The following is a 24,802-nucleotide window of genomic DNA, read 5'->3' on the forward strand; positions in this document are numbered from 1 at the left end:
GATGCACTTTTTATGTGTGTCAATTTTAAGTAAAAACTGATGACCCAATATTTAATTTGGTTTAGTGTGAATTAGTTTTTTGGATGCAGCTATAGGAAGGTGTGCAGCAGGATGGCTGCAGGAGCACTTGGCATGTTGCTGCATGTCCTCCCTGTTACCAGCAGAGGACAAAACTGGACTGAGAGATCCTGCAGGTTTCAACTTAGTTGTCCAGACTCTCCTCCTTACAACAGAGGAAAAAAAGGAGAAACAAGCAGCAGTTATAATTCTTCTCTACTTACCTTCTCCTCCTCTTGTCTTCTGTGACATAGATTGATATAACCTCGTTTTCTTCCTACTCTCAGGTGACAAAAAACTGGGAGATGAGTATGTTATCTCAGCTACTATATCTAAAAGGACAGCTTTGTGGCAATATTGGAGGAGCAACCCTTTGGTTGTTCATGGTGGGAAGTAAAAACAGTTGGAAGCAATCCATGTGGTTCTTTACTCAAAAATCTCATCCCAGTTATATTGAGGAGACTCATGTGGAGGAGTCACAACTTGAAAGCAGCACTTAGGGAGTGACAAAAATTATTCTGGGATTATTCCTTCTTCTTTTGGTCTGCATTTCTGGGGGTTCAGATCCAAATGAAAATTCAGGAAGCTCTGGGACACCATCAGGAGCAAATGCAACCCACACTTCTTTTTATGCATCTCTCTCAGGAAAAGGGGAATGATCAAAGTATATCCTTGAAAACTGTAGTTTGTATTTAATTGTCTGTTCAAAATTGACCTCCCATAAAAACAATACGTAAAAAATGCTGGACTTCTATGTACCTCAAACTACATCATGATAATCTTTGTTTCCAGTATCTCCAAAATCTTACTATCGTGGAGGCACTTCTCCAAACTGATCACTGAGACAGGATCTGCACATTTGCAATTTCTGTTAATGGCAGTTGCATCCTATCTGCAAGAGCAAAAAAGCGGACTATAATCAGTCGTCATTTTTTTTGAACTTCTATCTAAAGGAGTCTCTTGAAGTTATGTAATGGTGCATCTGGTCCTTTTGAGATAAGACACTTTGTCTGACAGTGAGTGGAATTACATCTTTTCACTCAAGCAAAAGTTATATTGAGAGTTTCTATTTGATATAATGTTCTTCTAGTATGAACTACAGTTATGTCCCTAATGTGCACTTTAGACCATTGCCAATCCTTACCGTCATCTTCTAATAATTTGCTTAATTTTCTTACTGTCCCAGTGGTGTTCAGTATCATATCACTATTAGTAAATTGAGCACAGTCTCAAGTGTCCTATAACATGAAACAAGACTCTTTCAACTTCATCATCCACCAACGTTCAATCAAGCTTAGATGGGTAAATGTTAGTCTGAAAATACACACAACATAATACCAGCATATTCTATCTAAATTCATATTTCTGTGTTAAATAATAGTATCTCTTATATATGACAGAGACTATCTGCTTCTCATAGCTGAGATATATTGTTTGCCATTTGATCCAATCCTTTAAAAAACTCATGCTGTTAATCTGTTTTATTTTAATGGGATTATTTCCAGAACTAGCTAATGTTATAAAGGTAACATAAAAGTGCAGCCCAGACCTCCAAGCAGGGGTGAATGAGTCCAGAGATGAAGAAAACAAGTCTAAGTAGATATTACAGAACTGCATTGACAATTAAATACCTTTTTTGTGGTTTTATTTCTTGCTGTGTAGAAAGGTAGTTGGATCGTCAAAACTCTGCTGTGATGCTATTACCGCTTATAATTCAAAAGACAGGCTGAAAATACATTTCTTAATTTCCACTAAGAGCTTTTGGGCAGGGTCTCCATATTTAACCAAATGTAGAGCAGGTTGATTACAGTTACCTTTCTTCAAGATAGAAGCCTTTCTTTCTTTCTTTCCCTTTTTTTTGCCGGCAGGGAGGGAAGGTATACTGCTCTTGGAAATGTGTGGGATTCACAGCATGCATTTATCATGGTGTAAAGTTTGTAGTTTTGGAATTGTGATGTTTTGTTTTATTCTTTAACTGAGACAGGCCACTTTTGCTCTGTTACACCCAGTAAATCAGGACAGTCAGCTCTTCCTGTTCCTGCTTGAAATTTATTATCTGACCATGGGTTATTTATAAATGAATCTCAGTGAAGAAATGGGCTGGTTGTCCCTTGCTAGCTTTGCTGTGAACTGCTAACAGAGGGCTGGTTAAAGCCAAACAGGAACATGGGCAATTTGGCTGCTACGCTTGTGTTCTGCATGTAGTTCTGTTACTGCCTGGAAGTGCTCTTGGTTCCCCCTTGCTCCTGCAGGCTTCTGTTTCTGTGATCTAGTGAGTGGGAACAGCATGGGGCTCTATATTTACCTTGCACTTGGAGCCAAAAAGACTTTTCATGCTCCCCCAGCTTGGCTAGTTCCTCTAGATGCAGAGCTGATTCCCAGCTGTGAGCTGATAGGAAGCTATTCCTGTTTATCATACTTCTCCCACTGTTGTGCTCCATTTTCACATGCATCATCCACATTATGTGTTTGTATTTAGTGTAAGAGAGGGCAAAATACAGCTTGCTGCATATTTTTATTTTATTTCTGTTGACTGTAGGAGTATGCTCATTACTCTGTCTCTGACCTCTGAAATTACTGATCTATTTTCTTATCATTTTATTTACGTCCTGTGAAAGTTCTGTAGAACAGGTTTACCTACCATTGGAGTAATTAATAATAAATTGTAAATCAGTAAATAATACACCTGCAGAGCAAAATGATGGAATATCCAGTTAGAACAGATAAACTTACTTCTTTCCAAAACAGCATGGGATATTCAGGTAGTTGGATCTCCCCAAAGCAAAGGAAGTGAGAAAGTTCTTTCTCCAGTAAAAATAATGTCTTAATCGTTTGCTTGCTTTTCAATACTTGCTATACCATTGTTACATCTTAAATAATTAAGAGTCATAGAAGATGTTGCAAAGAGAGTGTGTCTGGTTCTGGTTTATGAGTGATCCCTCAGATACTTGACAGATAATATCAGTGCATTAGAATTATCAGACTCAAGAGTTTTGGATGGGTTCTAGAATAGTTGAGGGAACCGAAGGCATGCAGGAATTTGGTGGCAGAACATGTGGTACAGCAGCACACAGAAGATAGAAAATCATCCATACAAGTGTGTGCAAGACTAGAGGCAGCCTTAAAGACCAGTGCTTCTATCTTGAAGCAAACAGGCAGGCCGTGTGGTGAATAGACAGCACTGGTGACATGTGCTTCCATCATTCCATGGCCTAGAAATAAGACTCAGTAGCCTAAGAATTAAGCTACTGAAATTTAAAAAAAGAATGTTTGGGAGCATCTCCCAAAAACTGAAATAGTGCACTGGGCAGTTTTCTTGCCTTAAAAATAAATAAATAAATGGCATTGGTCACAGTGATGAGAATGGTTTCCAGGCGCACCTCTATAAGGCCTGTCAGCAGTGATCAGTAAAACAGAAGGGCTTGATTTGAATTTAGACATCGTCCAAGCAAGTGCACTTACAAGTGTAAGTCCTGTAGTTTCATTTGTGCTGTTTGTTGAGAAACCCTGAAATAGTAAGACATGCTGAGATGGCAATGTGTATTAATGCGGGTGCTGCACTAGAATGGTTTTATGGTTTCTTCACTGGAGATGGTTTGCAGAGAGCCTGCACAAAAGTGGGAGCAGCAGAACCTGACCTGTTTGCGCCTGTCTGTCCTGCCCACTGCCATTCTCAAGTCCAAGCCAGATTGCATGGACAGGGCGAAAACATTTGTGCTGCGGTTCTATGGGAGACCTGGCTCATGTGAAGCTACTGCAGGAGTTCAGCAGCTAAGGGGTGGGATTCCTGTAGAGTCACAGCTCTTAAGTCCAGAGTGGCCTTTTACAGTCATTTTGTTTGTCCTCGATAACAACACAGGGCATCCACTCTGATCCAGGGGTTCCAGCATCTGGCTCAACAGCCGGTGGCAGAGTCTTAAGTAATCAGTGTACTTACATGAATGTAAGAAATTGCAGCCAACACACCACTTTCCCAAAAATGTGATTTATGTTGTGCTGAAAGAGAACTTGTTCATTAAAAGCCAGCTGAATCTCTGAGGGGGAGCTAATGTACCACAGTCTGTTCTGTCATCTCCCACAAGAACTTGCTGGCAAGTAATCTTGGTCAGTGATGTTAATGAATGGAGGCAGATCCCTCTCAGAGGGATTTAGTTATTAGCATACCCCATCAGATCAGTCTTGTTCAACTAAACAATTAAAATAACAACATTAAAATAATCATGAAAACGTATTCCCAATATGTGGTTCCACCCACGCATACACACTTTGATATTGCATGGAGGATAGTTCCCATCTAGATAAATATCTTAATTCAGAACGGCCTTAACTCCAAAGGTTCCCAAATGCAGCAGCCCAGTCACCTCCCACTGTAACAGTGGAATCCTTTCATGGAAAACTGGGTTTATTATTGTCCTGTGAAAAAGACACACAGTAAATCAGGCTGAAATACAGTGCCATAAATCTCTATGAGTCAGGGCAAGGAAGGACAATCATTTCAGTCATTCTATGAAAAGAATAATGGTTCTGCAGTTCAGTATAAAATCTCATCTTTCTAAAACCGTAAGTCATCAAGCAGAACAAAACAGATTCTGAAAAAGCATTCCTTCCATTTGAATGTGCAAAATTAATGGCATCACTAAATCTTGGATTTTGATATTGTTGTCATAAGCATCAAGACCTAGTTTGGAAGTCATCATGCAGTCACCTCTCTTAACTTTGCTAAGTAAATGGCAGTCACCACAACAGTGGAATCACTGGTATTTGCGTGGAACTGCTTAACTAGCATGCATTATTACTATTTGTTCATGTACTAGCAGCCAGCTGACACTTCAGCTGAATCCACTACTTCACCAAGTACAGAGGCTTTTCAGATGACCCAAATGACCTTTACCTGCATGTGCAGCATAGAGCTTTAGCAGAAAGAGGGAATCAAGGAAGCATTAATCAGTACGACCCTACTATTTGGAGGCACAAACACGATGTATTAATTTAATTCCAAGTTTACTTCCTAGAATATACCAGGATCATATCTTTGCAGGAGGTATTGCTTACATGTTGAAGCGGCCAGAAACCCTGCAAATATCTAAGGTGGCTACTCAGAATAGGACAAAGAGCAAGTATGGATTTCTGAAACAGCTTTTCATATAGGCTAGCCATTGTCCTGGGGCCGTCTGTGTACTGTTCTGCTAAATTACTTTATCTATCTGAAGCAGTTTGATTCCTAGCTTACCTCAAGGTCCTGCACACTGAATTTAATCAAGGTTCAGTCAAAAATTAATTAGATCCTTTGGCCGTCTGCTTATATCAAGAGAAGAGGTTTCTAATTCTTATCAGGTAGCCTGGCAAGGCTCAACAGTTACAGCAATAATTCATATGCAGTGTCATTGTCCCAGTTTGTGTGCACAGCACGCCTGCCACCAATCCCTATCTGGTTTGCAAGAGGGAAACCCACTGTGTGTGTGAGTAATATTATAAATAATGCATCCAATTAGTCAACTACGTGCTGCTGCATTTCCCTGAAGCCCGTGAACCTGAAAGCCCCAAAGAAACTGTACTCTTTGAGAGAAATGCTTATACATAGATATTGCCCTTATTCAGAGGTCAGTCATTTGCACTCTCCTCTCTTGTGTTGTACAGCAGAAGACACAGGGAAGTTGCCCCTTGCAGCGCTGCATGGGGGGAGAATAAATACTAAGAGCTCGTGCTGTGATTTCCGGCTGCGTGAGGAAGGTGCAAGATCAGGGACAGGCTCCAGTGCAGGGAAGATGGAAAGAGGGAGCAGGATGTATGCGTGCGTGCACATGGTAAAGGAGAGTCCAGGCCCTTCCAGAAGCTAGACGGATCTGTCACTGCACCTTTTAATTTCTTTATGGTTCCACTGAGGTAGTGAATTCTCTAATGTCACATGAATGACACCAGTACTGAAATGCAATGCAGCTTGCCAGCAGTGAGATGGAGGCCAGCACAATGTGGTCCTTTTCTTCCCAGCCTGCACTTTTCTTTGATATGAGGAACAAAAACTGTGTTTCAAAAGAGAAACAGAATCAAATTAGAATTCACATTAATTAGATTTCCTGCAGTAAAACAAGAAATAAATCAAACATGATCCTGGAAAAATGGCTTCTTGAAGTTGCAAGCTTGCTTTTCCCCTAAAGAGACACTTGTGCTTGCTTTGAGGGGGTAATGAAACTGTAAACTGAAAAGTCATTTGAAAATGATAAATTAGGCTGTGATTATGCCAAGTGATATTAATTATGCTGATAGACTCTATAGCAAGGAATTTTTAACTGATTCAGTTCCGCCTTCTGGCTTGCTCTGACAAGTAGCAATGTGTCAGGCTTGGTTTGGTAGTGAGCTTCATCAACAGCAGTAAGAAAGCCCAAACTTGCAGTCTCGGTTCTGTGTTAGGTTCTACATGGACATCATCACAGAGTGGGCCATGATCTAAACAAATTGTATTTGTATTATTTGTACAAACAATTATTTTGCTGGGTTTTCTGTATCAATAGAGCAGATGGCTGAAAAGTAAAAATCAGGATGGGTTTTTTTTTCCTAACCTGACAAGGACACAGAGGGTTTCTGTTTTTCTGCTTTGAAGATGCATTGCTACCTCTTCCTCAGAAAGTTCTTTTTAAGCCACATTATGTTAAAACAAGCCCCCCTTCTGCCTGGGTTTCTAGCCCGCTTTGCATCTCGGTAGCAGCACCTTTCAGCAGAAATGAAATACTGAACTAATTATTTCTTTTTTCAGCATGGTCTTCTTAAGATCAGGGTGCTATGCATGGTAGGACTATCTACTCAATGTAAGGTGAAGTGGAAATTAGTAGAGCATCACTGTGCAGTTTAGTGTTCTTGACCTGTGAACCAGCAGAAAAAGGAATGGGGCACAAAAATGGTGAGCTCCTAAAATATCTCCTCTGCCTTATTGTGGCAGCTTTTTGCCATTAGGTAATAAAAGTAAAAATAAGTTGAAGCATGAAGTTGTAACTTCCCTGGGACTTTTATTCTGCAAGAACCACAGGCCCCAATTAAAGACCAGCGGACTGCCAGTGGCTGCCAATTTAAATGTGCTTTATCAGCTCCAATGGGGTACAGCCAGTCCACTTATGTCCCCTCCTTTTTTCTAGCGAGAGCCCGTCCCGGCTTTATACCGACATTCCGTGCCAGTGCTGGGTGCACCCTATCGAATGCATCGCTGCTTCTTGGTCACATGCTCAGATTTATTTCCAGCACAGTGGCATAAAGGACAGTTTTCCATTTTCAGTGATGGGATCAAGTTCCCAGCTCAGGTAGAGACTGCATTCTTATGTCAAGTGAAAGGGACTTTTTTTTCTAGTTCAGTAGAAGTTCCTCCTGCCAATTATTTTCAAATCACTTAAAACCAAGATGATAGAAAATTAACCAACCTTAGCCGACAACAACATAAAACCCACAGTACTGTGGGACGTAGGCCAGGCACAAGAGATATCCATGTGCAAGACTCACAAATTGATTCACTGGAGAATGGTGAAAACTGAAGCTATAGATTTCAAAATACCATTTATTGAATAAAAGTGTCTATAGAAAACAGGAACAACAGTTGCAATGAAACAGTTATCTCAAAATTTAATCTGTTTAAATTCTTTAAGTCATTTCAAAGGCAGTTTGCCATTTTTAAAATAACAGGGAGTTCACCTAAGAACATTTATTGTACTCCAGATGATTTCTGACATCCAAAAATGCTGTTCATTTGAATTTTGCATTTATTTACTCTGAGATAGCAAAACTCAGTGTCTAGCTTAAACTAACTTTCTGAGACTATAGTGCTTTACCGTCTATAACGATCTTTTCTATTTAGCATTTCCCATGTAGCTCCCATGTTCTTATCAACATGGAAGGAAAACGTGGACCTTAGAGCACAAGGTCTTTGTCTCTCCCTCTCCGTTGCTGATGGTCGCTCCCATCACAACACCCTTCCCCTCCTGCGCCACCGCCACAGGCCACTGCTCAGCTGTTACCTGGGACTGGCACACAGATCTGCTCAGCGGGTTTTGGTGAGAGGTAAAGAATAGCTGCACAGAAGGCAGCATAGATGGTGCTATGTATGATTGGAAAAGATTCACTGAACATTAAATGATACTAGATGAAAACATAAGGGAGGTTTTGCAGTAGGGGGTGAGGCAAGACTGATATCCAAGTGAAAAGGAACCGTATGTTTGGAGTGCAGGCAAGCCAAATAATTGGAGAACATTTTATTAAAAGATAATGAGTTTATGAGTTATATATTTTAATGAGTAAATATCTGTGGTTGGTTCTAAGGTGGTAAGTAATATATTTGTAAAATATTTTTCTTTAGAAGCTATTGAAAATCTTAGGTCCTTTTATGTCTTAATTGATTTATCAATATAGCATGTTTTTTGTTACTCCATTATTCTACCCTGTTGTGATTCTGATTTTGCTCAGTCATTCATTTGGAAATTGGTCGTTAAAAAAATCACAGGCTTGAAAGCATAATAAAATCCATTTTCAAACACAGGTAAATGGCAGATGCACAAACAGTCCTGCATATAAACAGTCAACATTTAGCTGAATTTAGTGCACAGTAGACTACCCGCAGTTAATCCAGAGTTTCTCTAGCACAGACAATGGATGCCTGGCACCTGAGGGTGGCCAGAGCTCTTGGGCAAATGGCAGTTAATGCCCGCGGAGAGCTGCCCATCATTTTCAGGATCAGGCTTGAGCGTGAGCAATTACTAAAAACTTCTACTTTAAATGAAATTAACCAGGAGTTTTCTAAAGCCTCCTCCTACTACATTTGCCACAATTCAGATATTGCAAGCTGTGAACCAGATTGTGCCATTGTTATCTAGGTCAAATAGTACCTTACCTACACAGTGGGGTTGTCTCTTAGAGTGTGGCTCAAGGTAAATGTAAAACACCCTGTCTAGTCTGCACAGTACAGGATAAGGAGACATCGTACACTCCGTCTAACCCATGATCCAAATGTATTTGAAAAGCCTTGCTAGCACTGTTTCTCAGTTGAGGAAGCTCGCAGTGTTATTGGTCCACAACCTGTATTGTTTAGGTTCTTTTCCCATGTTCTTTTAATCTTGTGTATGACAACTGCAAATGTACAAGGGGAAAGAATAAGCAGAAATACCTGTTTTGTGAAATCCTGCTCTTTGTCCAGTCTAGTAAGGAATTCCTCCTCTTGTCATAAAAATAAATATTTTTCTAGCTATTTATTACTTTTTGTAGGCCACTTGATTTCTGTAGTTAGAGCATCATTGTACAGTGGGTATGACCCACCATTTCTTGAGCCTTGTTTAGCCATTCACTTCTCTGGTGCTTTAAGAAAGCCCTTATTGGCAAGAAAGACAAATGGTGGTTTAGCAGCCATTAACAGTTGCTCTGCACAAATGTAAATGGCATGGGGAACAAGGAAAACCAGCTCCCATGTTTTTCATTCTTTGAGAAGAGCACTTGTGGCTCTTAACAAAGAGGGAAAGAAACCTGCTTGTGAGAGGACATAAAATTCTCTATCCAGAAAACCATTCCTATCCCCAGCCCCCAGCACATGCTCTGAAAATGTCACTCACAAGGAACTCAGCGACTTTATCATGCAGATATTTCAGCTCTATCTTGAGACAATCAAATCTATGACACTCTATTTTCATTTCATATTTATCTTCCTTGGTTTTATGAAGGTTTTGATTTCTTGAGATTGTCTTCACTTTAAATTTTCAGTGACATTTTCATCACTGGGTGAGTTGCTTTTAAAAACTCAAGATGAAGAAATCCTTCCCTTGTCTTACGAGCACTTGCCCTGAAGGATTTTACCTTACCAGATGCCTCAGATGATGCTTAGCTGCAAGTTTCAGTCACTGCAAATCAGTGAACAACACTCAGATTTTGCTTCTTTCAATATAAATGTTTTTTTCTGCTTCTCCTCTGAGACTATTATAAAAAAAAAAAAATCTGGAATAACAGAAGCTCTCAAACTGAGGAGAAAGTCTTTTCCCTTATCTAGATAACATGCCACTTCATAATAAATCTGTCACTAGCACATCCTTGCTACCCACTCTCTGCAATGCCTGCAGGATGATAGGCTTTGTGATTAACTAGAAAAAGAACAGTCTCTCCTTACCTCAGAGTATGGGAGTAAAAATAGGCTCAGTGTGGAAGATGCTTCTGAAACAGAGTATTTTTTTTTTTTTTTTTTCTCCAAATATACTAGGTCTGTTCTATAAGAAATGAGATGGTTGGGGTTTTACTGCGTACATGTGGGCACTGTTGGTATTGTTTTCATTTCAAGGTGACGTAACATACATAAATCAAGATGGTCATGAGGTGACAGGCTGACATCGACCCTGGTTTCCTAAAAAAATGAGGTCTGCACAGTAAGCATCGCAGTTGCTGTCTGCCATCTTCCAGTAACTTTGAATCTATTTTTCAGGTTCAGTGAAATTTGAACTTAAGCTCATAAAAGCTTAATGAAAACAGGCAGCTGGGTAAAGAGGAAAACTGTGTTTTCCCAGCAAGGGAAAGGAGGAGCCCGGTCTGTGTCTTGTAGCAGGGAACCCACATGGGGGAGAGCTCTTATCACGGCTTCAGAAGCAGGAACAGCTTTGATCAGCGGTTGCCTCCAGAGAAGCCAACTGCAAGGCACAACCCGTGGGAAGCCAGGGTTCAGCGCTGCACTGTAAATGCAGCTCTCGAAATGTGGTTCCAGTCTGTGAGTTGAGTGTAACTGCTGCGAGTGGGTGAGTGGCAGGGCCACAGCCAGGGCATCTCGGGAAACCTTGGCCCCTGCGGATGCCTGGTCCCACCTGAGGGTGAGGTCCCCGTGCAGGACGGGCTGGTCCCTGTGTGTGTCTGCTCACAGGGAGAGGCTGGCAGTTAAGGCATGGCTAATGCTTCGTTTTACGGTCAGGCTGGGTGTCCATCTGTGAAAACTGCACTTCAAAGACCCCATTAGTGCCCCAGGCATCCTCCCCCTCTGCACAGGAGGAAGCACTTCGGCAGAAGGACAATCCTTCCATTCACAGAGCAGGAGAGGACACTGCTGCAAGCTGCCTGCTCTGAGAAGAGCTGCTCATGCAGATGCAATCCTGGCAGTTTCTGGTGTGCTGTGAGGACATTGTTTTATCTTTACTTTTAATGGAAGGGATAAAGTGGGATAGTAATAATGGGACTGATAAATGAAAGGAAAACTGTAACCACATAATTATGTCAGAATCAACTAACAGCCTTGAAAAGCCAATTAAACCACATTATGCAGATACATGTAACAGAATACTATTAGTAAGTCTTTTGCGGTGGCATGCCTGGCAATTAAGAGAACAGTATTGGCAGAACACAGTGAAAACAGTGATAATGTATAGTTAAAAATGTTTGGAGACAAACAGTGCATAGAGGACAAGGGACAGCCTAGAACTGAATACAGGAGCATCCTCAAAGATACCAGCACCCAGGGGAAAAAACAAAGGTATTACTCAAAATCGTTTTTTTTGACTAGGATGTTGGGCATAGCTTGGAATACGTTGTATTTGTCATCAAAATGAATTTACTGGCTTATCCATAAACGAAAGGCTGCAGTGCAGCAAGTAGTCTGTATTTTCCAACTCTTCACAGATTTCAGGTTGTGCAGGCAAATGGAGGAATTCCACATTTTTTATGAATTAAAGAAGTTTGCAGAAATATTCTGATTGAGGTAGTAAGAATATTAGGTAATGTTCCTGTGGTTGCAACTATTCAGTAAATATTTGGGAATGAGATTGCTCAGCATTGCATATTCTTATGTATGTGGTGTTTCCAGGTCAGGGACCTGAGAGAGGTGTCGCCCATCGAGTTTCTTTCTAATTAGAATATTGGGATGTGTTGTTTCCTCTCACCCACCATAGAAAGATCTGAAGGTTCAGTTCTATCCTTCGCTTCCCTTCCTCTGCCCACTCTCGCAGAGCCCTTCTCGCCTGCCGTCAGGGAGAACTGTGCAGGAGCAAGCTCTGAGGTAACGTTAGTGCGGGGTTTAGAGTTCCCACAGGCTTTACAGAAAGCTACACTCCTTCCAGAAACTATTCCGTGGGACTGTGGGGAGCTCATCTAAGGGGATAAAACCAGTGGGGATTTTTTGGTATCAGAGGACAAGCATTCTGGAGAGTTCATACTCCCCTTATTTTCTTCCTCATACTGGACAGACTTCTGAGACATGCTACCAAGAGAGTTTGCTTGCAGAAAACCAGCATGTTTCCTTTAAATATTATTCTACGTATTGTTTTCAAACATCTATGTGCAGGTTTTCTTCTTGCTTTATTTTTGGAGATGGCTGAACTGATGTGAAACGCAGACAATGAGAGATCAATGGCATTTGTGCCCACAGCAGTGCCTTCCTGAGCTGTTAAAAACCAAAGGAAGGCAGAGAGTGTGTGTGTGGTTATGCTTTGATTACAGAAGCCAGGCAATATATTTATAAATTAAATTCCGTCAACAACTTAAGTACTAGGGATCTGCAATTAATGAAATCTCTGTAAAACCAAGATTTATGATGACCAGGAGACATGCCTTTACTGAACTGAAGAAGTGAGACTGTGTCCATAGAAAGTTAAAGCAGTGAATAGTACTATGATGTCTATATTTACTTGGGCTATTTTTCCTCATACTTTATCTGTGGGAATGTTGATGCTTACAGAGTACTTTTCATGAGAGAAGAGTAACATTATCTCTGTTTCTATGTGTGAAGAAACTGACACAGAAATCTGGAGTTTCCTAGGTGAGGTACCATACCATAGCAATGGGGGAATTAAGAACCCAACCTTTTTGTGTGCTAATGGGGTATACTGTATATTGGATCATGCTGGATTTAACAGCACAGTAAATTTAGCTACTGATAGTATTAATCACCTGTTTTTTCATCCTTTTATTTGAAGCTGGCACATCGTATTCCTTCTCCAGCAGAGAAATAACTTGAGCTCATTTCTTTCACCTTTTCCTGAACTCACAAACCAAAATTGTTTCTGAAGTATGGAACTGTCACTGGTAGCAGTGTGTGCTCCTACAGCATCCAGCAGAAAGGATGTTTTTCCTGTAAACAAAATAATATAAAAGTAATAAGTAAATAAAACCCACACTGTAGCCAAAAGTAGTAAACGTTGGGCAACACTAAAAACAAAAATGGTGCCTATGACAAATGGGTATCACTCTTAAGTTGTGTCTGTCCATAAAGTGTGTTGTATTCTATCAGGACACACCACTCTGACATGCACTGAACATACAAATTCTGTTACAGCTCTTTGCCTGCTTTTGGCTGAGGATTTAGCTTATGTGCTTGCCTTTAAAAGAGTGTTGTTAGGAATGTTTTTGTAGCTGACAGCACTACCGCTGAGCTCAAGGCACGCTTCTGGAAGATACCCCTCAGACACTCGTATGTTCTTGCTGCATTCCACAGATCCATCAGCCAAAATATCACTAATGATACGCGCTTTTAATTTCACAGATGAAGGAACTTGGAGTCATCGTATACAACTGTAGCTGCCTGGTGCTGGATTTACAAAGGATATTTGCCCTGTATAGCTCACTAAGATACAAGAACAAAATACCTCCAAGTTGGTCTAAGAGACTATATGGAGTCTACGATACTCAAAATAAACTGACGCTGCAGCTGAACGAGACAAAATCTGAAGCTTTCGTGTCGGTAAGTCCTAAAAAGGGTTACAGAGAGGGACGGAAGGGAAGAAACTTATTTAACCCACCAGATTTTCAGATGACCTGGAAGTTTAACATCTGCTTACTCTCCTAATACTGTCCTTTACGAACTACAGAGTAGTGAGACCAGGTTAGGTCGATGTTAGTAGCAACTGTGAGAAGAATCTCAAGTGTCTTTTCACTGATACAGAGATGTTCACAGTTCCCTGCAATAGGTCCATCATAATGCTGTGTTCTGCCTGACAGATACCATCAGGGAGAAATTACCATGGAAGGTAACATCCATGAATAGGAACTAATTTGGTATAAACTAAGCCTATGTTTAAGTATTTCCCTAAATTGGCCCTAACTGAAGAAGATGCACATTACTTCTATATCCTTAACCAAAAACAGCTGCTAAAATTGAGACTCAATGTGAGTGACTGGAAACTCAAGTATAGAGCTAAGACCTCTACAGCTGTCCTCTACACAAGACAGAACTGGATTGATAGTCTCATAATGCTGGAAAGCCAAATATTCTGTTCTGTGAGAAAATGCTTATTCCAATAGGTGTACTTTTGTGGTGAAGTCGTAGTTGAAAGGTTTTTAAACAGTTATTTGCCTTTTCCTATGGTGCAGAAGAGAAAAATAGCAATTTATTTTTTCTTCATTCTGATTTCTGTTACATTGTTCTTGCATGCAATTTGCCAGGACTGAAGAAAGTGTAGAATTTCATTTGAGCATTATTCTCTTTCCCTTTCTCTGTAATGTTACCACTTTTCCTCTCGTACTCAAACAATGATAGGGAGGGTCTTCAAATTAGGTTATTTATTTACACTAGTTAGATAGAAGGTGAATGACTTGGGAGTAAATGAACTGCTAATCAGACTTCTAAAATGATACAGACTAAGCTTGATCTCAGAGCTTGTGTTTTTATCAATGTAATTTAGAAGGATTAATCCTCTTCACCCTGCCCCATTGAAAGCATTAATACTTCTGTAGAAAATAATCTACTTTAGCTTTATTTTTAAATGACATTTTAAAACTTCTAAAATTCAAGCAGCAATCCCCATGGAAGCACTGTCTGTGTGTGTATTTTTGATGGGAAGAAATGGAGCAGTCCTCCATCTCATCAGTGATGTGGCAAAACAGGAAAAAAGCACCCAGAGCAATAGAGATGATGAAAGATGCAGAGCGTCTTTCATTTTGGAGGCACTTACATGAGTAAAAGGCAAGTATTAACATTGCTGTCTGTTCCTGAGGTAGTGATAAGAAGCCTCCAAAAGCCAGGCAGTTCCCTTACAGCCACTGCTGGGCAGGGGCGGTGGTGCTGCCCTCGCCCCGTGCTGCCCCACTCCTTCCCCCAGCCCGACATTGCCCCTTTTTGTCTGGGGCATCACAACCCCTGTGAAGGGGCAGGGAAAGGTCCCGTTGCCCACTGAGTAACCACCTGTTTCTGCCTGGTGAAGAGAATTATCAAATGGGTATTTGATCAGAACAGCAAGTACTACACACAAACGCCGAGGAAAGGGCTAAAATAGCGGGGGGTCACAGGGTAACAAGTAGAACGCCCAAACACAAGTATTATTGTGAGAGCTTTAACAGAAGTTTTTCTTCTAATTATCTTTTAAATGTCTTTCACTTTCTGTTCTTTAAATTGAACGCACCTGAAAAAGACAATGCATAAGAATTCCATTCTTTAGCTGTTCTGTAACTTAAAACTTCTATTCAAGAAAATAGTAAGAATGCAAGTATAAAATCTAAGTGCAACAGCTTCCTAAAAGTTTCAGATAATAGATATAAATGATATCTGACAAAATCACGCATTTTCTTGAATCAAAACTTTGAAAATATATTTCACTTCCAATGTCTGATCTGTATAAAACAACAAGCATTGATTTTTTTTTTTATACTTGGAAATCATGGCTTTAATGTTGCTTAGCAACAAAACAAGTCTTCCAGTCTGATAAAACATAGGAGGGTTTGGTTGTGTTTCTTGGTGTTCAGGAATGGATCTGGAGTATTGGTCTTGAAATCTTCCTGTGGTTAATCTTCTGTCATTTTCTGAACTTAGTTGTAATAAATCCTTAAGAACACCAGCCAGTGGTTAAGAAACCACTGTGACTAGATGTGGTACTGAAAGAAAAAATGACTAATGAAAACCCCAGGACCTGTTCCTAAAGAAAACATACTAATGCAGATGCCAGCTGCAAGCCAAGCAGGTAACAAAGGTGGGAAGGTGGGAAGCAGCAGGAAGGCAGCGGTCCGGCAGGGCCAGCTGTTAAGCAGCAGGACAAGTGCCACCCACTCTGGCTCTATGAAGTGCCTTTAGCAACCTCTGCTCCCCGAACCGTGCTGTTGTCTGTGAGCACCTTGGCAGGTGGCTCCCCTTCTCTCTCCCTGCTCGGGCAGAAGAGCAGAAAGCCCGGGGTGCCTCTGCCACAGACAGGGGACTCCTGCTGGCTTCGCCTTGCCGAGGCGTTCGGCTGCCCTAAACACACGGCTGAAAAGATGAAATCTGGGCTTGCCACTTACTGGCTCAACATCAGGTAAAGAGTTAATTTCTATCTGAAGCTAGGTATCAGAGCTAAATTTCTGACAAAACTGCAGCATCTCCCTGTGACAGTGACTCAGCAAATGGTCACTTTGTGGAGAACTTCAAACAGAACTGATGTACTAAGTCTTAATTCCTGGTCACAAATGATATATCAGGCTCATGTGGCAAGAACACAGACTTACTCCATCTCACACTGACCAGTTCTGGGACTCTTTGGAACAATATTCTCTGAAATGTAACTTCAACTAGAGCTTCGTTGATGATAATAGATGTTTTGAAGTTTGTGTCATCTTTGTTTTACCCACAGTTACATGTAAATGGTGAGGCTTTCAAGGGGAAATTAAGCAAATAACTCTCCTTGGTACCTTTGAGTATTCTAGCAGGACAGTTGCAGGTGTCAGTTTATATTCTCTACTAACATGAAGGGTACTTGCCATCTCAAGAAGGAGAGGGAGAGAAAATAAGTCGTGTTTTAAGTGACATATTTGAACTTTTCTCTTCACAGAATTCCCCTAAACTCTTCTGCCCAAAGGACAGAGTCCTGGATATTGAAGCTATATACAGCGTTATCGATGATGCAAAGCAGTTTGTGTACATAGCCGTCATGGACTACTTGCCCATCGTCATTGACACCAACGCTAAACGGTGAGTGTCTGTGTCCAGGACCAGCACGTTATCGTAATGCCAGTAAGAAAATGAACCCACAGGAGAGTAGTTACCACTGTGGACCAATTTCTTGGGGCCCAATTCTGCTCTTATTGAAATCAGTGAGAGTTCTGCCATTGACTTAAATGGGAGCAGAATTGGGACCCAAGAAGACATTTCCAGTTCTGGGTCCTAAGCTTTGCACCTGCCTATCGAAGGAGATCAGAAATTGTCTAGTCTGACCATCTGCAAGTGACTGGGACCCAGGAATACAAGAACCTGCTTATACATGAATCCTATTTCTTACACTATTGTATTCACTATCTTGATACCACAGCTACTGGAATTTTGAGTCAACATGAGAGAGAGAGTCTGTGTGTGTGTTATGTTAAGAGAGAACTAACATGTTGTGAATTCTCGTATACTGTGAGGGTGGTGAGGCACTGGAACAGGTTGCCCAGGGAAGCTGTGGCTGCCCCATCCCTGGAAGTGTTCAAGGCCAGGCTGGATGGGGCTTTGAGCAACCTGCTCTAGAGGAAAGTGTCCCTGCCCATGGCAGTGGGTTGGAACTCAATGATCTTTAAGGTCCCTTCCAACTCTAACCATTCTATGATTCTATATATATGAAAATTCCAAATTCAGCACAGATTACATTTGAGTTCTACCACATTTCAGTTAACAGAGTTGCTAAAACAGTTTGTATGGACCACTGAAAAGCACTCGTGACCCAAAACTGGAGCCACAGTGTAATAAAACCATCCAACTCAGAAGGCGAGTACCCAGTGGTCCCTCCTACTCTTGATAACACTTGCAATGAATTGAACATCCAGTGAAGCTTGCCATTCCATCCATGCACTTTAATTGAACACAGTTAAGCCGAACTAAGCATGTGGCCTCGTGCTTTTTTCCAGTTTTGCACAAAGATGTTTTGTTCAAATTTTTCAAAAAACAACTATCGTTTGACTGTTATCAAGCATAAAGTGTTTCAAATCCACAGGAGGGTATTTCCAAAACTCTCATTATGTACAGCCTCTGTCGCAGTGAAAGAATCCTGGGTAGTGCTGTAGGAACCTCAGTTTCACAGCATGCATCCCTCTCATTTCTCCTTTATGTTGGACAGGAACTTAGTACGTACAACTGTTACAGTGCTGTAGTTGATACTTTCTCCTATACTGTTGGATTGGGGAGATCCAGAGAAGTCACCTGTGTGAATTATTTTCCTACCTCAGGGCTTTGTGTCTGAGGCACTGCCACAGCTTCCCTACTTTGTCAGCTCCCAGTTCTCACTTGTAAGTTATTTTCTGGCATTGTAGAGCTCAGACTTCATAAGGCCAAATGTCATGATCCTGCTGGAATAAATGCATTTTGTCTAATTCTCCCTGTCTTGACCTGGTTGACCAAAGGTCAGGAACACAATGCTAACTAGCGATTGATTGTGAGACTAGCACCATGGGAATCCACCATCCCATTCGTGGCAGAATTTCTGCAGTTCTCATCAGGAACAAAAGGTAGCATCCTCTTTAAACGACCTGTTGTCTTCTGCTACTAAAGGCTGCACAGCAGCAGCTCGTCTTTTCCCAAACAAGAAATTACAGAAGGCATTCTAGTCCCCCGACTGTATGGTCCCAGTACAGAGGGGAAAAAGGATGGCATTCAGGGAGGGATGCAGCGTTCCTGTTCCCTTACTCGTGGAACCAGCAGAAACCCTCCCTGTGCCTCTGTCTGGGTCGGGTAAGCAGCACCCTCCAGCTGCAGCTCCTGCTCCTGGGAGCTCCACTGCCCACCACAGGCAGTGGTGACACAGGAGTAATTCCCAGCTTTGGGAAGACAAGGTCCCTCCATTTTGTGCAAATGTTTTGGCAGCTCTCCCTGGAAGATGTGCTCAACCATCCACAGCCTCACTGTCCTCACAGTGACCATTGTGGTGCAGGGCAGAATGACACAAAAAAGGATGCTGGCAGATCTGTTTAGTGAGAACTGCTTTACATGAGAAGGGCTTTCCTTCAACGGATAGAAAATGAAATGCACATGCGTTTTCTCTATGATGTCTAGACTTGGCTACATAAAAATCCAGATTCTTTTTAAACTCTCTGAATATATTTTATTTTTTCTCCACAGGTACTGGCCATATTTAGATGGGAAGATAAGAGAAGCATTAGTTTTACGAAGTATTAAAGTACGACTTCTCATAAGTTTCTCAAGAGACACAGATCCCCTTACTTTTAACTTTGTTTCATCTCTGAAAGCTATTTGCACGGAAGTTCCAAGCTGTAGTTTGAAAGTTGTAAGTATAATCCATATTGCTTTGAAATCTAAGGTATTTCCCACTCCAAAAAAAAGAAAAAATAATCAAGAAAACTTTGCAACTGAGAAATGTTTTATTCATATCAAAGCCATTACATTTCATTAAATAACATAGGAAATGTAATATAATAAACTGAGTTTATTCCTAGTAGTAACAAGTATAGAAATTAAGACAAAAAAATAGAATGATGCCAAAAGGCAGGCTGTGTGGTGGACAGCCCGTGTAAAACTCTACATCTGGTCTTTCACAGCAAAGCTAACAGTGAAGCGTGGTCATGTGTCTTGTTTACACTGGCCGGTAAGAGCAAATGTGACAGCACAAGAATGTGGCTTAGTCTGCATTCATCCACCCTCACTGTTCAGCTGCATCAGCATCTGCTTTTCCTTTAGTCAAATATAAAGTACAGGAAAAAATAATGAAGATTTTACATTAAATTCAGGCTGCAAATTTAGCAGCATGAAGACTAGAACAACCATTCTGTGACCACACTGGACATGCAGTACAGGAAAGTGAGAACTACCATGTATATTACATTTGTATCACAGAACAAAGTGTATGGTAAGTACTACTTTCAATTTGATACAGCTCATTTTCACGAAATTGAGGCACGCTGGAAATCACCCATCCTGGATCAATTCTCCTTGGATCAATTTCTTTTTGTTTTTATTTGCAGACAAGTGTCTTAAATAATCTGTTGTCTTATTCTGACTTGTTAAATTGATAATCCCCTAAATCATTTTGGCATTTTAAAACTGACAGCAATTGTAAAAAACAAGTACTATTTGTGTTATACACACTGAGTGGTATTTATGCATATCTAGAAATAGGGATTTTTGTTATAACATACACTGTTATTACAGTTTCCTAGGTAAGAAGCAGCACAAAGGTGTTTTGAAGTTAAAAAGCCCATACATGGCTGATGCTGGTTAAGCCACTTCAGAGTAACTTCCAGCTTAAGCCATTTCTATTTTAAGTAACTTCTAGTTTGTTCCATACTTATCATCAAAATTCCACTTATGTAATCAAAACTGTTTTTCATTTAAGTGGTACTCAATGCTCTACATCCTCATATCCATCTATTTACAGTAGGTAAAATTTTTAGTACAGAATTTATCTTGTCAAGAACTATATGCTAAAAGGAAAAAAAATATTTCATATGGTGAATGGTGATGTAGTCTACCATAGAAATCACTGTTTCACTGATGAATTTAGCACTTTACAGTTGGATTTTCAAAGTAGTAGATTATTCCAAAAGACATCTCCATAACTTAAAGGGAGTCGTTCAAGCTTTGTATCATAAAGAGCACTGGTTCAAGAGATGGATTTTGCATTATGAAAACAGACACACACACACACACCCCCATGAAAAATAATTCAGGAGTTTGGGGATGTTTTTTTTAATACTATTTTTCAATGCCTTAAGTGGGTGCAACGTATAGCCAGTTCATCAGTAATATATTGCCAGTCCATCAGTAATATATAGTGAATTACCTTTGAGGTGATAGTGTAGATCCTCAGAACAAAGTTTCCCAGTCATGCAGTAAATATTAATTTATACTTCATCATTATTATTCTCTATTTCTGGTTTTGGAATCTGTGTCTAGCTATTAGTTTCCTTGATGAAACAAACAATACTTAGATTTGTACTCAAAAAATCTCATTTTTGTCTGGCACTGATGCAGGCAAGGAGTGCATAGCACTCAAAAAAAACCAACAAAAAAACCCCACCTCAAACTTCATGCATTTTCCTCTTGGTGTCTCCTAAATTTGATCTCTCACTATTCAATTTAATCCTGAGAATTCTCTGAAATCAGTAAATATCCTATTGGAAACTATGCAATGTGTAATATAAAGGTATTAGTTCAGCTTGTTGGTGTGCCTGCTCAACTGGATCCTGCAGGAGACTTCAAACCCCCATGTCCCTTGATGAATGAGGAAATGAGCTGAAGGAAAGTTCCTGGCTCTTACCACGCAGAACACAAAGATGGGGGTTTTTTTGTTCATTTCATAGCCTTTATTACCTGGCACTGCATTGGTTTTAGTACACAGTAGCCATATACTCTGTGTCGTGCAGAACGCCACAGCACAGTGAGCATCACAAACTATGAGAATTTAGAAAGAAACACTATGTGCAGTGTCTTATTAAAATTAATGTGTGGCTCTAAAATCTCAAACTGTTCTGTAGCACTAACTCATTTTCAATAAAGACCAGAGAACAGACCGTATTTTTTCTGTCCATTATAAAACAATTCTCATTAACTTCCACTCTATTCTATTTTATGGCAGAAATTCTTCGACCTTGAGGAAGAGAGTGCATGCTTTCTTAAGGAACAGAAGAACACTTCCCTTCCCAAATTAAATCGTAACAAATATATGGTAACTGATGGAGCCGCATACATTGGTAAGTAACTACATCTCAAGAAATTCTGTTTTTTAACCAAAAGCCTGAAATAACACCCATTTGTAACTGAGGAATCTACAGCTGAATTGCTTGGTAATTTAAAATAATAGTCTCATTTCTTTGGGAACCTGAATGGATAAGCTTCGAGCCTCTTCTCGTTTAAAAAGTCTTTTTTTCTCCCTGTGAATCAGTTCCTCAAAAGCAACATTTTGCTTTCAGTATTTAAAATTAGACTGAAAACACATATTCAACATATTTACAAAGTAGGAATGAATTGAATTATTAACATATTCTCTGTTTCCGTAATCCAGTGAAGATGAGCTGCTCTCTTTTTCCCATGTTGTTACTAAAGCTATGGTCAATCCTGGTAAACACCGTACAAATGCCTTTCAACCTCACCTTCACAAGTCTTATTCCATTTACTGTAATGACATTTCAGACACCCATCTTTTATTAACATTAGGTACATAACTAATTGGTATTTTGAGATAAAGGTGTATTTAAGTAAAGTTGCTGTATGGTGCCTAGCAAAAGTTCAATGTCAGTCAAATGCTCATTGGTTTTAAAAGGTGGTTTTTAGCCTATATTCAATCTGACTGCTTGAGCTGTGTGTGAGCTACAGGATCAGAAAACCGCTGCCAAATGAAAAAGTAACTCTTGAGATTTTAAAAGGTCAAGAGAGAAAAAGTGCATTCTAATGTGCTGCAGCTTGATGCTTGAGTTGCTCACTTCCTTACCTGAACTTACTGCAAAGGGCTTAAAGCCAGTGCTGGCAGAGGGAGGGAGGGCAAAGGCTGCAGGCCAGAACCAGCCCGTGGAGCCACAAAGGAGAGAGAATCCCAGTAGCACAGAGATAGAGCTGGGAGCTGCTCTGAACAGCTCATCTATATGGGCTCTCTTAACCTATCCAAATCTTATTTTTCACTTCAAATAGCATAGCTTATTCCTCTCTCATTTCCCAAATGTTTTATGAAAAAAAACCCAAATATTTTTTTTACTCCATTTTAAATTCCTTCCAACAGCCAGATCAAATTTCAGTACCTTGTCACTTGTCTACACAGCTGGATTTTAGCTGTTTTTTTTCTTTCCCATTGTCCTTAGATCTTTAGATATATATAAATAAAATAAAGAAATATTCAAAGCTGTGTGGAAGTAATACAAATGCATGTTGAGGACCTGATACACCTTTTACCTGAAAGCACAGGAAGTCTCCCTTATGATGAGGCTTCAATTTACCATCCTTGAGAACTTTAGAATTCTTACCATTTCCTGCTGAAGTAGCTGAAATGACGCTGAAAGGGGTATACATTTCTCAGATACATTCATGTTCTGTATATGTTCAGACTCTTTTAAAAGATGACCTCTAATAACAGCATTTTTTTCTCCAAAAATACTGCATGTGTTATAGATATAGAACTTAAATAGTTACAGTTTTAGTGAAATAAGAAATAACCGGTTTATTGTTTTTTCCATTAATCCAATTATCCTCTTTGCCTTGCAATGACCGAGATTTGAAATGCTCATTTGTTACCTTAAATCTGAGCAAAGGTGATGATAACTGGCATAAAGTGTAAAACCTGGTTTTCTTTCCTGAAATACTATCTATCAATGGGAAATCCGTAAAAGATGTGTTGGTTTGGCTCAGTGTTACGGAGCAACCACTGTCCATCCCATCTACTTTAAATTGTTTATATGGCAAGAAGTACTTTAATTCTCGGCACTGAAAAGGCCAACGAGGAAAGTAAATGGAGTAATAACACAATATATGCAAAAAGGAACTGCAAGTCAGCTTTGAATAAATGAAAGAACCTGTTTTCGCTTAAGAAGGATTAGAGCTGTTAAACTTCCAGAAGTAATTTGCACTACACACTGATGGAGTTTTTGATTTCCCGGTGTTATAGAAAACTTATTTCTGTCTCTGCTCAGGTAGGCGCTGGGGGAAATGATGCTGTGTGATGTTGGATTGCCTTTATGGAGATCGCTTTTTGCCTTTTTTTTTTTTTTAATGTTAGAAACTCATTGTATATTCCTGCCTTTACTTGTAGGTAATTTTGATTGGGTAGGAAATGCATTTACGCAGAATGCTGGAGCTGGCCTCGTTATCAACCAAGCAGACGCGGGGAACAGCACAAGCATCATTAAACAACTCAAGGATGTTTTTGAAAGGGACTGGTATTCACATTATGCCAAAAGTTTACAACCAACAAAAATCCCAAACTGCTTTAATCACAAACTTAATAAAGCGACATCAAATAAGACTGCCATGAGCAATGTGAATTAGAAAGACTATTTTACTGTTTAGTATGGCAATGAAGAATCACACTGGGGTGTAACCCTCTTTCATATTTACAGACAAAAGACTTAAAGAAAAAGCAAAAAAAAAAGTTTGGTTGGGGGGGTGTTTTTAGGAAAAAGCACACTTATATAAAAACTGTCTGAACTATATTCTCTATATTGAACTATTTAAGACTTTCAAATTTGTTACTTCTGACACTGAATGTGATTTCTGCTTCCATGTTAATTTGAATGTTCCACATTTCAATTTAACAGCACATGTCAATTCTTCTGTTTCAGTTTTAGGACTTTCCCTAATTGCCATCTTGGCTAGAATCAACCTTGAGGCAAAACCAAGATTCAAGCTATGAAATCGCATTCTAAGATCAGTTATCATTGACATACAAGTAGATGGTAGGTTTACCCTATTAGAAAACATAAAGAAATAAGCGAACTTTCACCTATATAATTCACTCCCTTTAAGTAAATACCCAGCCATGCAAATATATAAATAATTCCCCTTAAGTAAATACCCAGTCATGCAAATAGTTCCTACTTTTGAGCATTGAGTTTGGGTATCACTCTTCCATGTCTAACCAGCCTTAAAATACATTAGAGCTCCATGACTGGTAATTCATTCATCTCCTCAAAGTATGAGAAGGTTTTGAGGGATTAGGGTTGGCCTCATCAAATTCATCATAATCCCTAAAGCCTCCCAGATAAATGGATTTTTTAATCAAAGTAATGTGGATTCCTTTCAACATAACAGTTATTTCCAATTATACTGTTTCATCTAACAATGAAAATTTCTGTATTAAGAGCAAAGACCTAGCACTGTTTGGGTTTTTTTTGTAATCTCAACAAAATTTGTTCCCCAAGTTAAATATTTCTCAAGTAGAGTCAG

At 39.9% G+C, this 24,802-nt stretch overlaps 1 protein-coding gene across 2 annotated transcripts in view; it reads left to right on the plus strand.

The window, feature by feature from the left end:
- The window catches only part of PLD5 (phospholipase D family member 5), a 166,804-nt gene extending 142,809 nt beyond the window's left edge, over positions 1-23,995 (plus strand). For both annotated transcript variants that reach the window (XM_014951197.1, XM_014951198.1), the window contains exons 6-10: positions 13,529-13,726; positions 16,779-16,918; positions 19,037-19,202; positions 21,510-21,624; positions 23,670-23,995. In XM_014951197.1, coding sequence (XP_014806683.1) covers positions 13,529-13,726; positions 16,779-16,918; positions 19,037-19,202; positions 21,510-21,624; positions 23,670-23,905 — 855 coding nt within the window. In that variant the 3' untranslated portion in view covers positions 23,906-23,995. The remainder of the gene's footprint in view (positions 1-13,528; positions 13,727-16,778; positions 16,919-19,036; positions 19,203-21,509; positions 21,625-23,669) is intronic.
- Positions 23,996-24,802: the final 807 nt, after the last annotated feature.

This window comes from Calidris pugnax, unplaced genomic scaffold (assembly GCF_001431845.1).
Source record: "Calidris pugnax isolate Ruff unplaced genomic scaffold, ASM143184v1 scaffold24, whole genome shotgun sequence".
In the NCBI taxonomy this organism is placed as follows: Eukaryota; Metazoa; Chordata; class Aves; order Charadriiformes; family Scolopacidae; genus Calidris; species Calidris pugnax.